At 34.7% G+C, this 18,347-nt stretch overlaps 1 protein-coding gene across 3 annotated transcripts in view; it reads right to left on the bottom strand.

Moving 5' to 3' along the window:
• The window catches only part of LOC106466087, a 101,331-nt gene that overhangs the window by 65,792 nt on the left and 17,192 nt on the right, over window positions 1–18,347 (bottom strand). For all 3 annotated transcript variants that reach the window (XM_022394040.1, XM_013926330.2, XM_022394041.1), the window contains exon 2: window positions 10,589–13,115. In XM_022394040.1, coding sequence (XP_022249748.1) covers window positions 10,589–12,897 — 2,309 coding nt within the window. In that variant the 5' untranslated portion in view covers window positions 12,898–13,115. The remainder of the gene's footprint in view (window positions 1–10,588; window positions 13,116–18,347) is intronic.

Here is an 18,347-nt window from a genome sequence, read left to right as displayed (position 1 = left end):
AACAAGATGACTGTGTGTGTTACAACTGTGTATGTTACTGTTGTATATATTCGTGTTGTTATGTTTATCAAAACGTACGTACTAAATATATAGAGTCTGCTTTCATCTACAGTGCGTCTTTAAATGGTGGTTTATAACCAGGGGCATCTTGCAGCTTTTTTTTTGGGGGGGGGGAGGCAGAGTCAGAAAACAAAATAATTTTGTTACCAAAGACGGGTTAATTATAATAATAATAACAGAAATAATAATAAGTAGAGTGGATTTTACTTTGCATACTACTACATTTTCGCTGTTACTTGAACTTATTGGTTTCGAATACAAAAAAATATTGTGAGCATATTTAATCAAATGTTTATACATATATTTGAAATTATTAAAACAGGGTCCCCACCCGTGGCCTATGGGTACGACGCCAGTACTTATAACAGTTACATACAGGGTTTAAAATAGTTGATATCTCTTTACATGTATACATTTATACACAAACATATGCAACTGAGAGAGACATAGGGCATATAAAAAAATGAATTGTTAGAAAAATAAATGAGTAAGATAAGTATATAGATAAACGGTGGTCTAAAAACTAGGCTTCCTAGAGTAGTACACTAGCTCTTTTTAATTTCAATCTCTTTCAGAAAGGTATTAAATAGTATATAAACATGGACATTAGACTGACAATAGACAGTCTAGATTTTGGCGCTGTAAATAAAATACTATCCCCAGAGAATATATTTAATTGTGAGGCTATTAGCTTCTTGATCAGATTCGTAAAGAGATATAAGGACTAAAATTATCATAAACGTTATTTCATTTTTAAAGTCCTTTCTTGGTTACATCTAAGGAATATGGCTGTCAATCAGATAAACAGTTCCTTGCATACAGTGATCTTATCAAACACACGTGTATTCTGTACATTAATTAAAATCAATTTCCAACTTTTCAAACTGCCTTCTTTTAATCTCGCATAAGCTAAATGAAACGATATTTGAAACAACAGAAACAAAAAAAACATGACCTAAGTACATTAACTCTAAATTACTGTTTTTACAACTCGCTGTTCAACTAAAGAATGAAACAGAATATGTATGAATAAGAAAAGGGGACTGGTTCTTTGAACTGTTCAACTAAAGAATGGAACAGAATATGTATGAATAAGGAGATGGGGCTGGTTCTTTGTACTGTTCAACTAAAAAATGGAACAGAATATATGTGAATAAGGAGAGGGGGCTGGTTCTTTGTACTGTTCAACTAAAGAATGGAACAGAATATGTGTGAATAAGAAGAGGGGGTCTGGTTCTTTGAACTGTTCAACTAAAGAATGGAACAGAATATGTGTGAATAAGAAGAGAGGGTCTGGTTCTTTGAACTGTTCAACTAAAGAATGGAACAGAATATGTGTGAATAATTAGAGGGGGCTGGTTCTTTGAACTGTTCAACTAAAGAATAGAACAGAATATGTGTGAATAAGGAGAGGGGGCTGGTTCTTTGTACTGTTCAACTAAATAATGGAACAGAGTATGTGTGAATAATTAGAGGGGGTGGCTAGTTCTTTGTACTGTTCAACTAAATAATGGAACAGAATATGTGTGAATAAGGAGAGGGGCTGGTTCTTTGAACTATTCAACTAAAGAATGGAACAGAATATGTGTGAATAAGGAGAGGGGGTGGCTGGTTCTTTGTACTGATCAGAATGACATGCACATCCTATTCAAGCCCAAAACCATTTGTATTCGTGATAAGAATTACTGAATAATTGACAGATTTGAGGTAACATGGGGCGTGGAGTTGAGAACGTGATCAGTTCGAAATAAAAGTGATCATTGTTGTTATGGGGAGTCACTGCATATTTCATAACGGAAAGATTTACGTATTTAGATATACATTATTTAAAACAAAAAGCGGCGTAAAGCTGAAACGCTAGATTTTATTGCATGATTTTAAATACCATAAAACGTTTGGCGTCACATGCGTCAACTACCAGTCCTCGCTTTACTAATTTCCATCCAAGACTTTGGCCACACCTTATCTTTGTCCTTAATGCCGTATATGACCTTGGAACAGGGCGTGATTTAAAAACGAAGTATGTTCTGGTATTTCCAGACAGGACAAAAAAAGACAGAACCTTTGAGTGTACTGATAAGAAATGTTCAAGAATGAATGGTAACACGGAGTCTAAAGAAAATTATTATTCCTCTACTATAAGCCCAGCCCTTCCTCCACGATAAACAAAACAATCTTTTGAAAAAATCTCGTCTGTGATGCATGCTTGCTGGGTCTGATGAATTCTGAGACGAAAACAATCAGTATGGACTCCACTAACCAAAGCAGTAATATTAGTTTCTCTTGAGATTTTGCTCTTTTGTATATTTGCAAGCGAGCTGCATTAACTCAAGTTTATAACGCGTGTCCTCATCTAGTAGTTCGTAATTTAAAACACTTTTGTACGTCAACTACCGATATGCCTAATACGAACTTTTGAACATTCATCAGTCAAGTGATCCAACAACTTATATGGTGAAACTAGTTGTAAGGCGAACGCACTCGTTACCGAATTAAGTGAATTTAGTCTGGGTTCGTAAATCAAAGAGACACGAATGCAGTGCCTCCTTTTGGCCATTTTAAAATGTTATGCTCCAGAATTAAATCATGATTATTATAAGCAAGAAGTGGGAGTATTTTTATCTTATCCACTTTGAAAGCCATTAACATTCTAATTTCATTGCAGTAATTTATAGCTCTATTTTAATAAACAGAGAACGCGCTCATATTTATTTAAATTTTTCATGCTATAAAAAAAATCGTGAGAATATAAATATTTAGTATATCGTTGTAATAATTTTACAAAGAAATCAACAGAGAACGTTACAACTAGTCAAGTTTCCTATAAATACAATCTGTTGATACTTTATGAAATTTAGTAAAACGTAATCTGTTGGCACTTTATGAAATTAAATCAAACACAATCTGTTGGCACTTTATGATATCAAATCAAACACAGTCTGTTGGCACTTTATGAAATCAAATCAAACACAATCTGTTGACACTTTATGAAATCAAATCAAAAACAATCTGTTGGCACTTTATGAAATTAAGTCAAACACAATCTGTTGGCACTTTATGAAATTAAGTAAAACACAATCTGTTGGCACTTTATGAAATCAAACACAATATGTTGGCACTTTATGAAACTAAGTCAAACACAATCTGTTGGCACTTTATGAAATTAAGTAAAACACAATCTGTTGGCACTTTATGAAATCAAACACAATATGTTGGCACTTTATGAAACTAAGTCAAACACAATCTGTAGGCACTTTATGAACTTAAGTCAAACACAATCTGCTGGCACTTTATGTTTGTTTGTTTTGAATTTCGCGCAAAGTTACACGAGGGCTATCTGCTCTAGCCGTCCCTAATTTAGCAGTGTAAGACTAGAGAGAAGGCAGCTAGTCATCACCACCCACCGCCAACTCTTGGGCTACTCTTTTACCAACGAATAGTGGGAGTGACCGTCACATTATAACGGTCCTAAGGCTGAAAGGGCGAGCATGTTTGGTGCTACGGGGATTTGAACCCGCGACCCGCAGATTGGGAGTCGAGCGCCCTAACCACCTGGCCATGCCGGGCCGGCACTTTATGAAATTAAGTCAAACACAATGTACAAAATGCAAAGAAGCCTTCTCTTTTTTTCTTTTTTTTAAGTTTAATAATTATTATAAAGTTATATAAATAAGAACACGTCTATCTGAAGTAATTATGAATAACTTACGGTTATGCTAATATATATTAACGCAGGGAGTTTATACACTGCTGTCTAACTTACACCCATTAGTGTACATACAGATAGATATAAGTACAAGTTATAAATAAACTTATCGTTTTCATTTTAATGTATAATCCAAAATCACTGAATAAATAAGTCTGTTACATACAGAAATTGTTGTTGTTTTAATGTAAAGTTACACAATAAGCCACTCGCACTCTGTCCACCGCGAGGAATCAACCCCCGGATTTTAGCATTGTAAGTCTGTCAACTTACCGCTGGTCACTGAGGGACACATGTACAAATATGCCTACGTCTCACCTTAATTCCTTTTTTTTTAAAGAAGAAAAACATTTGCCATATGTTAAGTTTAGTGTAACGTATGCTCACTATTAAAATTAACTTTAAAATACTTTTTACATTATTAGTTGAGACATAAGAATGGAAATAGAAAAAGCAGAATTTAAAATATGAAAAAAAAATCTTTTGTGACTTAAATGGTAATTTGTATTATACCATCGGCTAATTATTTCTGGTGTAAACCCAAAACCTACTGGGTGTAGTATGTTTGTTTGTTTGTTTTGAATTTTGCGCAAAGCTATCTACGCTAGCCGTCCCTAATTTAGCAGTGTAAGACTAGAGGGAAGGCAGCTAGTCATCAACACCCACCGCCAACTCTTGGGCTACTCTTTTACCAACGAATAGTGGGATTGACCGTGACATTATAACGCCCCCACGGCTGAAAGGGCGAGCATGTTTGGTGGGATGGGGATGCGAACCCGCGACCCACAGATTGCGAGTCGAGCGTCCTAACCACCTGGCCATGCCGTGCTCGGGTGTAGTATGTTTTACCAATCAGGATGGTGTAATAAAGGAGATCACTGACAGAAGCCAAATAGCTATCATTACAGTTTACTGCCCTCTGGCATTGATTACACCTTAGGTATAGTTACTAATTGTGTTTGTCGCTACCTAACAGTTGACTTTAGGAAATCATTTACCCGTTAAATGGAAATACTTTAATGCTAATGTTTAAGACAATGTCTTAATATTAGAAAATAACATGCTACACAAATTTAGTTAATTAATTGACACCTCTGTATTAACTACTTAATTTTAACATTTAATTGATATAGTATTTATATTGATCAGAATGGTGTCTACTATCTCATAAAACGACCTCAGGTGTGAAAGGATTGAGTACGACTTAAAGGAATGAAATCAAAAGTGGTGGCCAAATTGGTAGTTAAACTTATAGCATTGATGAGAATTTTATAACCACTATTCATTCATCAGTTAGCTACGCGCGTTTTTTGTTCAACTTAGGACATGATAGTGGGTAAAACAAAATACGAGGCCTAGCTAATTAATGAATGAATATTTGTTGTAAAATTCTTATTAACGTGTCTTGATATGCATTGAAACCCTTATTCAGTGTAGGATTAGGTTGTGTTTTGGATGTCTTAGGAATCTACTTACAACGTTTCTTTCTGACGGTTTCTGTTTCGGTTTCTATGCCTAAGGCACGTTCTTTGATGTTATTGTCATTTAGTAATCAACATATTTTGGTTTTAATTTAAAAAGTTAAACTATTATCCTAAAATAGAAGTTTTTTATAATGGTGTTTTTATGGTCATGATACAACGAAACAGTGAAGGTGTTCCTGTACAAAGATATGTTAAACACATGCAGTTAGTTAAAAACATGTGATTTATTGAATATGGAGGTTTTAGATCAGTTGACAGAAAATAAATGGAACCGTAATGATTTAATATTACATGTTCTGTGGGTTTCAGCATGAACGAGGGAAGCGCATTCCTAGAGAGAGAGAGCGTGTGAGACTGTGATAAATCAAATATTTCATACTAAGAATAATAAGGTTGTGATAAATCAAATATTCCATACTAAGAATAATATGGTTGTGATAAATCAAATATTCCATACTAAGAATAATAAGGTTGTGATGAATCAAATATTCCATACTAAGAATAATATGGTTGTGATAAATCAAATATTCCATACTAAGAATAATAAGGTTGTGATGAATCAAATATTCCATACTAAGAATAATATGGTTGTGATAAAACAAAAGTTTCATACTAAGAAAAATGAGGTTGTGATGAATCAAATATTCCAGTCCCCCAGTGGGACAACTTTAAGTCTACAGACTTAAAACGCCAAAATCCGGGGTTCGGTTCACGGCGGTAGACACAGTAGATAGTCTTTGATATAAAACACACACACAAGTATTACATACTTAGAGTGATGAGGTTGTGATGAATCAAAAGTTTCATACTGAGAATAACTTCGCAGCTTTCTGGGACTTGTACTCTCCGGTCTCTCAGCTAACTACTTTTACTTTGATATTTTTTCTTCTTTAATAAGTCACGTTCTAGATACTGAAGGTCGTCCGTATGGTTTATTTGTTCAGTTTTGGGGTTTCTGAAGGTATTTGATTATTAAAGATTTGGCTTGTAAGCCTAATGAAACTAAGCCTTTTTGTTAAAGCCAACTCACATGGACTCTCATCTGAATCCAGAATAAATGGACAACTCTGTTTAGAATGAACCAGCACATCAGTTAGGGTGCACGTCAATGGCTGGAATGCTTGCTCACATTTATCAGTCCACCTAAGGTGTATGTCACCAGTTCCACTGTTGTAGAAAATTCGGCCACAATGATTTAATGATATAACACAAAGTAAAGACAGCTGCAGCCTTCTTTATGGTTTTTGAGCCGGATCTAATTTTTGATAGTCATGATCTTCGAGGGCCAGTGACTTCTTTGCACCTATCATACGTAAAAACACACACTTTCCAGACTCCAGTTTGAGGCCTGCTTTCCTCATTCACTGAATTACCAGTCATAGGTTCTCAGAAGCAACCTGAAACGTGACCAAACAATGGGATGTTGGAGAGATAGATGTTGTACACTTCCTCTTGTAAGCTCTGTAATGCGAGTGCAGTCAGATATTTGAAAGTGACTGACCTGTTACACAGGCCAAATTACATTATGTAGAACTCATTCAGTTCACCATGAGTGCTGAAAGCAGCCTTAAGCTTCATTTTGTAATTCAGCTCCATCTGCCGATAGCTGGATACTTATTCTAGTGAACTAAATCAGTAAGATCTTTTCTTTAACGTCCAGACATTCATTTGTACATGACAACAGGAGCACACTGGAGGGTGTTAAACTTCACCCACTAGCAGGTGACAGAATACTTTTCTTCTTAACCACGATGACTTACCACAACCAAGCATTGTGATGATTATGCATAACTAGATCCCTTAGCAACCAGTTGATTTTCATGCTGGTGATTTTCCTGGTAGTTCAAGGGAGCCATCGTACTTCTTGGCACTGGTCTCTATGTGGGGAGCAGTTAAAAGTTTTCCTCTCCGGGTGGCCACCTACTTTGAGAAACACACTGGCAAACCTCACTAGTAGCCTTCCGAGTTCCTCATGTTGTCACGATCATCTGCTACCTCTCATGTGCACTGGAAGTTACTGTGTTCACGAACAGGTATAATGTGGTCGAGGTGATGTTAAGATATTCTTAAATGAACACCACCAGTGCTAACACAGCAAACATACAAACAAATTAGCAAACAAACAAACAATTTATTCTAAGAAAACCCGTGTAGTTGTATTAAATTGTGTCATTTTTAAGTTAATCATTCTGTAGATTTCTTAATAAAGGTATTTTCTTTTACTTATGCTTGCATTGTGTTTATTTAAATTCAAAAGTGCATGGTACGGTCTGTAAAGTGGTCTTCTTTGACACGATAGACCATTGCAAATAGCTCGGTATTTCTAAGTGTTGTATGTTGAATTCTAGTTTTCTAGTGTAGAATTCTAGTTTTTATTGGCCTTTTTGTTTTTCTAGTGTAATGAGATACGTGTTTAAAGAAGATGTATAAATGATGTTTTTTTCTCTCTACTGGGTCTTTTGGTGTGTACTAATTGCGATCATGTTGTGTTGTGGCTTCTGAATAATGTATGTTCTCAGAGATAGATCTCTGACATAGGGAAAAAGGTTGCAATTTTCTTCTTGTATATTCTTGGTGTTTGTCTTATTTACTTTGTTCTTTAACAGGTGTTTCGGGTATCTATTGTTAAAGAGGGTTCTAGTGATTTGTTTACCTTCCTTCTTCTTAATTACTTCAGTATTACATATCTAAGTAGTCTATGACGCCTATAAACTATTGTAGTATATGAATTATGATCTTCGTAACCATCAAATCAAGGAATGGAAATCAGTTATCTTCTGTTTCTATTACGAATTGTATCGTCTGTACAGATGGTTCATAAATTTTTGAATTACGTCTGTAGTGTGTGGCCACTGTTTGATTCGACTTCTAACGGGGGAGACGTTGGTTGAGTAAATAACGCACAAGCCTCTTTATTCAAAAGGTCCAAGATTGAATCCCAACCACTACAAACACAGAAATAGTCCATTTCAGGACTTCCCTGAAGACGGCAGTAGATTTGTAGCCAATAAAAAACAAATTAGTAAAAATTCTCTAGTTATAAAACAATGAGAATAAAAAGATAAAAAGTTTTACCAACTAATAATTAGCCTTAGGTGACTGTATGGGCTAGTAACCATGAAAATGATTGATAACCGATCGTCACAACCTTAATGTAAGTTCTTGATATATGACAGCAAGAAAACAAGGTGTAATACTCTGTGTAAAACAAAAGCCTCACATATAAGATACGAGCAATGTACAAGTTATTCATTATTATTTTGAATTTTCTGTGATAATGTTTTGTACTATGAATAAATACAACATCTAGGTGTCATTACTCGTTGTCGTGTGTGTTTTCGTAATTATTTCCATCTTGATAATTAATCAACGTATATAACTTGGAGCATAACAATACGATTTTATATCGCATGTATTCTGTTTTTCTTTGTGTACACACACACAAATATATATAATATTCAAGTTTTAATTAACTTAAGTTACCTACTCTGTTGGTTCTAGGCTGCCTTCTATTACAAACGACAACTCGGCCCAACGGTCCATGACCACGAATCACTCACTCCTTCCTTTTTGTTATCAAGTCGAGCATGAGCCGGTTACAGCGCCGCGGGTGAGAGAAGAAATAAATTACAACCTACCGACACACAAGTAATCACGGAATGTGTCTGTCTGTTTATTTTTATATCACTGCATGAATAAACAAAGCAGAATGGAATGTTTGGGGAACACACGCATACACACCAGACTTGCATATATATATACAAAATAACTTGGCGTGTTTTCGTTGTTTCGTACGCAACAAGTGAATCACGGCAAATATAAGAATTGTTTCTGATGTTAATAATTTCGGCTGAAAAAAAAATACATATTAGAGCCTATTTAAATTTTAATAAAGCCCTGTAAAAATTATTATTTGTGTTCAAAGACAACGCGTTTGTTCCACGTAGAGTATGCAACCTTTGTTATACGTCCAAGCAATTATAATACTGATAATAAAACTTAACAAAATGGGGGAAAATCAACCAACTGACTTAAAATTTATAGAATTGTTTGTTTGTTTTGAATTTCGTGCAAAGCTACTCGAGGGTTATCTGCGCTAGACGTTCATAATTTAGCAGTGATAGACTAGAGGTAGTCAACACCACTCGCCAACTCTTGGGCTACTCTTTTATCAACGTAGGAATTGACCGTCACATTATAACGCCCCAACGGCTGAAAGGGCAAGCATGTTTGGTAAATAGGATTCGAACCTGCGCCCCGTAGATTGCGAGTCGAACGCCATAACTACCGGGCCATACGAAGCCCCTAGCGTAAATAAATTTAATTCAAAAGAAAGATTAATAAAGAAAACGTGAGACAATGTGAATACTGATTTAGGTTTGAACTATTTCTAAAATCCTCATACACCTTTCTGTAAGTTTATTCTTTCACTTGCGAGAACACATTTACCTTTCTGTACGTCTTGTTTTTCGCTTACACCACAAAAACCTGACGCGATCTTATCCGGTTCATGTTTACTTTTAGTCAAGCAGACTAATAAGAAGAAAGAAGATTTGAATCTCTTCAAATGACACTTCTAAAAACGAGATGTGTTTGTATTGATTTTATTTCTTCAATGGCAATAAGAAACACGAGAACCGCCTATTAACGATATCCCTCAGTGCCACCTAGTGAAAATCCTAAAAACTATATACCTGTACAAGCGAACCCATTTTAATGATTCAGTTAGGTGGGAAACCTATATCCGGAGTAAAGTTGATTAAGAAAAAGCCTCACTAGCATCTAGCGACAGTACGTTCAAATGATAAATACCTATTTCAACCAGGGCACTATAACAAGGAACCAAAAATGCACATAAAACATTAAATGCCACCTATCGAACATCTTAAATTACATACATTAATTTTCTGTTAATAATTAACAGTTGTGGCGCTGAACAATGAAGAATACAGACTAATTTTATGACAAAACTGAATGTTACAGAAACAATTCAAGAAAGCAAATACAAATCATGCGTTTTCCTCGTGTTATATTATTCTGGCCTCTACATTTCTTTCATACTCGTTCACTATTAAGAACAAATTTTTAATAGTACTGACGAACGATGTTTTAAGTAAAACTACAAGTAAAATATCTACTATTTAGAGCAGTTTTGTAAAATCTAATAAGCAACAAAAATGGATAAACATTAATTTTAGATTAAACCTTCTTAGTAATATATATTCAGAATGCGATTTTTAACTCTTTCGGAGATTTATCTTTAAATAAAAATACAATGCCATTACATAAAATTTTATAGTATAGTAGTTTCATGTCTAATTTCCACAACATTCATTACCTTATTATGTTGTCATCTGCTCCATTTTGGTGTTGTTGTTGTTGTACCAAAGATCCTCTGTTATCATCACTGATGGTAACTTCAGTAGCTTTTATTCTCTCTACGGTCTTTGAATCAGTTCTGTTAGGCCTGTTTACTTCGAATTTCGAGTACTCTTCTGCACTCAAAAATGTAATGTTGTTTTCATTCAATTTCACAGTTTTCGCAGGTGCTACGCAACTCAAAGAATTTCTATCCCCATCAGCTGAACAATAATTAAAATTGATTGTATTTGTACTACTGGCATCTTCATTCCAATTTTCTGAAACGTTTTTAATTGGTTGTGAAGCAAAAGAAAGCGATTCGTTTACAACTGGAGAGTGTTGCGTTTCTTGCTGGTGAGAACTACTTTCAGGGTACTGCGGTAAAGTAGCTAGTTTCTTTGAATCTTGAATAATGATAGTTTGTTCGGATACTATACGTTGTTCTGTGTTACTATTTTTGACACTCTCTTCCAGAATAACTTTCTCTTCTGTTGGAGTTCTTGCGCTTATGAATTGATTATAAATATTCACTTCCTGGAGATTTGTGCCATTCTCATGTTCTTGTATACGGTGAATTTGTAGGTTGGATCGTTCTCCTGTTGTTTCATTCATTTTTTTCATTTCAATGTGGGATAAGGCCACATTGGCAGTAACATCACCCTGATAATCTTCTTCTTGTGCAACTCCTGGTTCAACACAGAAAAATGTATCCTTCATAATATAAAAAGGTGAATCGAACTTGTTGCCTTCTTTATCATCTGCATGTACAGCTGGAAATGAACAATTTTCAACTGTTGCTTCAGGACTATAGTCTTGAAAGGACTCTGGAGGTTCAATGGCAAACACTGTTGAGTCTATAGTTTGGGTACTGAATACCATATTAAGGTCATCAGAAATACCAGAATGAGAAATTGTATCTGAAAGTTTCTCCTCGGAATCATTAAATTCCCTCTCCAGTTGTTCAAAAGGACTTAGAACTTGTTTCAAATCGAAAGATTGAGCCAACGTAGTCTGGCTGTTCAAGTTAGAATTATCTGTGCAAGATCTCTCGATCATCCTCGACACCGAACTTCCAGTGTCACTAGGTTCCGATTCTGTGGTCTGAGTGTCCTTTTTAACAAAGGTGTCGATGTAGACAGTTGCCTCACTTTCGTCTTGGTGTAAAGTGTCCTCCAGACGTGCAACGCGACGCTGCATCAGGACTTCCCAATGTGGCAATTTCATACTTAGTTTTTCATCCCTTGGAAGTTGTTTTTCTGGCAGGCTATCTATCGTATTGGAAGTACGAAGTGGCTTAGGTATGCGAGGAGGAAGTGGAGGAGGTTTGGATGGCCTTTTAATGGGGAAATCAGGTAACTTATTGTTTTGTTCTATAATAGCAATTCTATCAATAACACTTTGCTCTGGTTCTTCTTGCTGCCTACAGGTGGCGTTTTTAATCAAATTAGAGGATTTTCGAGGAGGAAGAGGAGGAGTCAATACCATTTTTTTGCTGGGTAACGGGGGTTTATCGTCATTATTAACTACGTCTGTTAATGTTTCTAACGATTGAGTATGACCACTAGTAAGATGATTATTACCATTTATGTTTTCGTGTCTTATCAACATTTTAATACACAAAGAAGCATCTCTTAATAACGATACACAATCTAAACGTGTGATTTCGCAGACATTGTGCCCATCGATTTTCAATATTTCATCTCCTTCTTGTAGAGGTTTAATAAGGCAGCGCGCTCGTGCAGCTGGGCTGTCTGCATTTATTGATTGAATGAAAATTTGAGACACGTTATCCTTGACGTCAACACCTCCTTCGAACTTGAGAGCCATGCCCAACCTTTCTCCAGGAAGACGATAAATAATAACCTCCTCTACCAGTTTTTCTTCAATAGAATTGTTCTCACTATTATCGTTATGATTGAGCTCTAACATAGTCATAAAGCTTTCTTTCGGAGAAACCAGTTGTTTTTTGTGATTAGTGATTGTGGACGTCATCGCTGGTCCTTCCTCTTCATCCTCCTCCCCTTCAGGAACAGGGGGAAGTCGATCTTCTACTGTATGGATGGAGACGAACTCATCCCTATCTAGGACGCTAGGGAGCTGACCAAGATTATTTCTATACGTACAACTAATAAAACCCTCTTGTAAACCCTCCATAGCAGCAGTCCTTACATGATAACCTCTATTTTCGGTGAGTCGGGGTTTTTTGGTCTCGCATAGTTCTTTTCGTCTAGCATCGATATCATTATAAACGTCAATGAATACAAGACCCTTGGAAAAACCATACATTTTTTACCACTATAAGATCGTTTCTTTTCAGAAAAAAAAATCTAACAAAGAACTTTTAATCCCGTTTATTTCATTTCTACAAAGGCACCTATCTCTCTATTTAAACCCCTATCCACTTAGACACAAAATGTTCTGGTTTTGTATTTAATTTTTCTGGAACACCTATTATTAGTTTAATCTCCTCATAGGCCTTGGGCATTCTCTGGTGTTTCAAAAACCTAAAAATAAGCAAAATATAAATATTAGTTTTTGGAAAATTATTTCATTATACTACAAGATACATAACATTTTGTTATTCTTATAAATCACAAATAAACGTGTAGGTATATACGTGTGTGTTTTTTCTAATTCAATACAGTTCTTTAACACCATTCAATTCATGTTTTATGTACAAGAAAAATGATCTAAAAAGTTTAAAGTATTGTTTATTTGTAATTAAGTACAAAGCTACACAATGGGCTATCTGTGCTCTGCCCACCACGGGTATCGAAACCCGGATTCTAGCGTTGTAAGTCTACAGACATACCGCTGTGCCACTTGGGGGCAGTTTAAAATAAAACAAGTATTACAAACACGACGTTAACAACATGAACTAAAATGTTTAACGTCTCTTACATGGCATTTTTTAAACTGTCTTCCGTTATGACACGACATACAAAAGAATTTATAGTAATAAGGACAGGACAAAGCTAGTTAAGTGATAAACAGTCGTCAGTAAGTTGCAGCCATATAATACTTATAGCCTTGAGGATATGACAACACTAGCTAAATGATAAACAGTCGTCAGTAGGCTATAGTCACGTAATACTTATAGTCTTGAGGATATGACAACACTAGCTAAATGATAAACAGTCGTCAGTAGGCTATAGTCACGTAATACTTATAGTCTTGAGGATATGACAACACTAGCTAAATGATAAACAGTCGTCAGTAGGCTATAGTCACGTAAGATTTATAGTTTTGATGATAGCATAACGCAGGCTACCTGATGAACAGTCTTGAGGATAGTATTATTTTGTCCTAAGTTCCACCAAACCTACTGTTTATTATCAAGATGTTCAAAGACAAAGACTTCCGATTATGTTTTTCTGTAGTAAGAGATCGTCTGTTTTGGAATGTTAAAATGTGTTAATTTGAGTCCAAAATGATTTGGTCAGTTTATACTTCTTAAATATTTAAATTTATATTTCAACACTAATTTAATGTACGAAAGTAATTAAAATGTAAATTTTCTGAACCTGTTGAAGTTTCTACTGTAACATAACTACTCTTACTAGCTTGTGTAAATGATATTCGGATATTCTTGTTCTCAGGATATTGGTGTTTGATATCCAATCAACAGATGTCATCACTATCTACTATTTCGAGAATAACCTGAGTGTTTGTTTGTTTGAAATTAAGAACAAAGCTACACAATGGGCTATTTGTACTTTGCTCACCACGGGTATCCAAACCCGGGTTCTAGTGTTGTAAGTCCGCAGACATACCACTGCGCCACTGGGGAGCAAAATAACATGACACCAAAAAAAGTTAAGTCCCCCCTCCAAGAAAAACATAGTACCTTCGGTAAAAATAATTTTTAATTTGATAAAAATAATAATGACGTAGTTTTATCTGTTTTATTTTGTAAGCTTCCTTTATTTGGTGCTGCATATTTATACACGAAATAATTAAATATACGTATATTGATATATTGGTTCAAATTTGAAATATTTGTTTGTTTTCCTTTAACTTGAAACATTTCTACAATTTCAATAATAAAATGTTTTAAAGTAATACCTTGGTTTTATAATACAATATAATTTGAATGACAGGCAAGCCCTTTTTGATAAATGCATTTTTCAGCACTTTCCTGATTTAGTTTTATTACAAAGCATATAAATACATTAGTTATTACTTTGAACTTAAATCTTAAATTTTGGGCACCTATAATGTGTTTTTCACAGAAGCCCACGGACAATTGACTTTAAAAAAGTGGCCAATATATAAGTTAACTTGTTACAGTAACGTTTTGTAGCAAATAATTAGTTTGTCCAATTTAAAGCAGTAAATTCTATGTTGGAGTTATTGACTATTCTAGTTCAAAATGAATATCAGGAGATAAAACCAATATATTACAACTTTTAAATACTGTCACACTAACATTTTAAAGGGTTAAACTGAATTCTTCTTTTCTAGGATATCGAAGCAAACCGTAACAATTGTTTTTGTAGAAATAGCTTATATAAATAGGACCACTTCTTGTCTGATAAGGTCTGTATTGAGCAAAACGCGTCGTCAGCTATGAATATAACACACATTATGTGTTTGAAATACTAGTACACACTCTTCTTCTTGAAGAGAATAAAGGGACAGAATAAAGAACGCTGTGTTAAAAGATATAACAGGTCTAATAACAATAATAGTCTTATGGCAAGCACAATTAATTATAATCATTCTTTGCCAACTTAGAAAAGGTGTTCAAAGCAGAACTTAAGTTTATCTAATGCGATTCAACAACAAAACTCGGCTTTTGAATAAAGCAATCCAACGGCAGGTGAGACAAATTTGACAACGTAAATTACGAAAGGACACAATTTTTGAATACAGGGCTTTTTTCTAAATAAAGTATTTCGTTACTAAGCCATGTTTTATCTGCGTAACTAAACGCCCCCCAGTGTCACAGCGGTATGTCTGCGGACTTACAACGCTAGAATACGGGTTTCGATACCCGTGGTGGGCAGAGCACGGATAGCCCATTGTGTAGCTTTGTGCTTAATTCCAAAGAAACAAACATAACTAAACTTTCGCTTTGTCTAAGTGAACGTTTAAAAGTGTCAGATCCATTGTCACTCTTGTTTAAGTCAACATTTTATTTACTATCAATTAGTGGTTTGCAAATAAAATGATGCGTAAATGAGCTTTGTAAATCACTTCCACATGGGTGAATATTTATCTATTTCACTTAACCAATATAACACGAAGAGCAAGAAAATATATACAACGTATGTACAATAACGCACTGCAGAAGAACACTACAAATAAAAATAACTGAATACAAAATTTATTTTATTAATTTTTAAGAGAGATTTCGAGGTAAGAGAGTTGAATATCTCTGCGTTTGCAAAAAATAGCTCGTTTCTTTTGTGTAAGAGTTTCAGGGACTTTAAGGTCGTTAAGAATGTATTCCGAGCAAAAATAGGAAAACCCAAATGAAGACGAAATACCGAAGTATAATTTTATTCAATGCCAGTATTATTTACGTGAAAAAAAGCCCCGACTCTCCTTTAACAGCTGATACAAGTACTGCCCTCTGGTTGTAAGAGAGAGAATTCACTAAAGTGCACATATCACTGATGGTTTCTAAACTTCAGGAGAACCAGGTTTAACTTGCTTGTAATTTCTTTGTTATACGTAACAATAGCAAAAATAAACAGAAAAATAACAGAAATGTGAAAGCCTCTTCGCCACATGTTTTTGTTTCCGATAACCATTAATAACAGTAAAAGTATAAACAGCGCCACTAGGTGGTGAAATAGGATTTCACCTTCAAAAGCTATAGTTTGTTTGTTGTTAGGCACAAAGCTACACAATGGACTATTACGTGCTGTGACCACCGCGAGTATCTAAACCCGATTTTTAGCGTTATAAGTACTCAGATTACTGTTCTGCCACCTGCAGGTGGACAAGATAAAGATGTAATTAATCTGCCCAATTTCTGGAAAGATAGAAAAAATAAATTATTTTTCGTAATGCTAGAGTTTCAATTTTTATGATAACAAATCATCTTTGATATGTATACCTGTCTTACTGCTAATATATAGACTTTTATTGCAAATTAATTAAATAAATATTCAAAGATATAAAAAGCTAAAATTTCAAATAAAATTACAGACTGTTTTATCAGGGTGGCGCCATCTCTTAGTGAAAAATTTTGTCTTCAGAGCTAATTCCTTTTCCCGCGCAATAAAAAGTAAGAATCAAAGAAGAATAACATATATTATGAAATATACCGATGTAAAAAAATGAAAAACATAACGCAATTTGAAAGCTATAATTCATAAATTATATACATATATAATTTTAAATACTCAAAACGTATTTGTTTGTACAATTATATTTATGAAGACTTTCGTTGTAAACATATGTACTAGCTGATTTACCGGTTCAACACACGGGGACAACATAGTGTTCCCCGAGGGGATGATAAAGGAGGAGAGATCGAAGCACCCTATGTCATTCCCCTAAGTATCTTAAGGGTGTTTTTAAAGTTTGGTCACTATCAAGAGAATAGCACGGAAAATACATAGGTTCCTCCAAGGTTTACGTGGGGAGTCAGATTCGTAACCCGATCTCCTTATGTTATTCCCCAGAAGACCCTAAGGGTGCAGCCCAAGTTTGGTTGAGATTAGTTGAAACCAGGAGGTGGAACGCATAGATAGCAAGGCACCCTTGTGGGTGACATGGGAGGTCAGGTCCGAATGTCAACCCTCCACTGTCACTCCCCATAGTGCTCTAAAGATGATTTCGAATGATTTTTAGAAATCAATGTCATAGTACAGAAAACCCATACGACTCCAGGGGTGACATATGGGTCAGATCCGAAAGCTGACCTTCCTGTGGGACCCCATGGATCCCCCCCAAGTTTAGCTGAGATTGTTAAAAAAAATGTTACCGTGAAAAGGTTACTTGTGCTTTATATATATAAAGTTGCCCAATTTTTCAAAAAAAAACAACTACTCTCTCTGTTTTTTCGTTTCATATTTCGATAGGTTAAAAACATTTTGTGAATTTATGAAAAACAAAACAAAAAAATCTTAGGTTTGATTTTTCAAAACAAACTACGAACCTGTTTTAAATCAGGGCTTCCTTAAGAACGATGTTTTTTTGTTTTTCTTTCACTATCAAGGATAAATAGGCCCATATGGAGAATATTTAGATTATCTTATTCACGTATGAGTACCCATTCTTCCGAACAGGATAAGCCTAGTTATATTCTCCCATACCCCGTCATCCCTCCTCAAATATTTAAATTTTAAACATAAATATGTATGTAATATTATGTTTTTAACATGTTATTATGTTTTATGTATGTAATATTATGAATTTAAATTTAATATATTTTTTTGAATGTGATAATGTATTCACATTATGGCATTGATGTATGAAATATGCTACAAACAAAATGCAATATTGTACTTTATAATGTATAAAAAAAATCCTCTTCCAGGTATCTAGTCACCCAGAGGAAAAAAAAAAGAAAAGAATAGAATAAGACACATTCGCTGACTTGAATTTATTCTCATTTTACACAATAATTATTATAACATAAGCCTTACATTTTTTCACATAGTTTATTTTATGGTAGACAGTATACTTTTATTTTATAGGCTAGGCCTACTGTATGCTTTTTCACACACCACAATCTAATTCTGCATACATTTCTTTTGTGTGTGAGGTTAAATATATTG

Source organism: Limulus polyphemus, unplaced genomic scaffold (genome assembly GCF_000517525.1).
Source record: "Limulus polyphemus unplaced genomic scaffold, Limulus_polyphemus-2.1.2 Scaffold2146, whole genome shotgun sequence".
Taxonomy (NCBI): Eukaryota; Metazoa; Arthropoda; class Merostomata; order Xiphosura; family Limulidae; genus Limulus; species Limulus polyphemus.
Note: the sequence above shows the minus strand (reverse complement) of the source record. Positions and strands in the feature narration are given on the sequence as shown.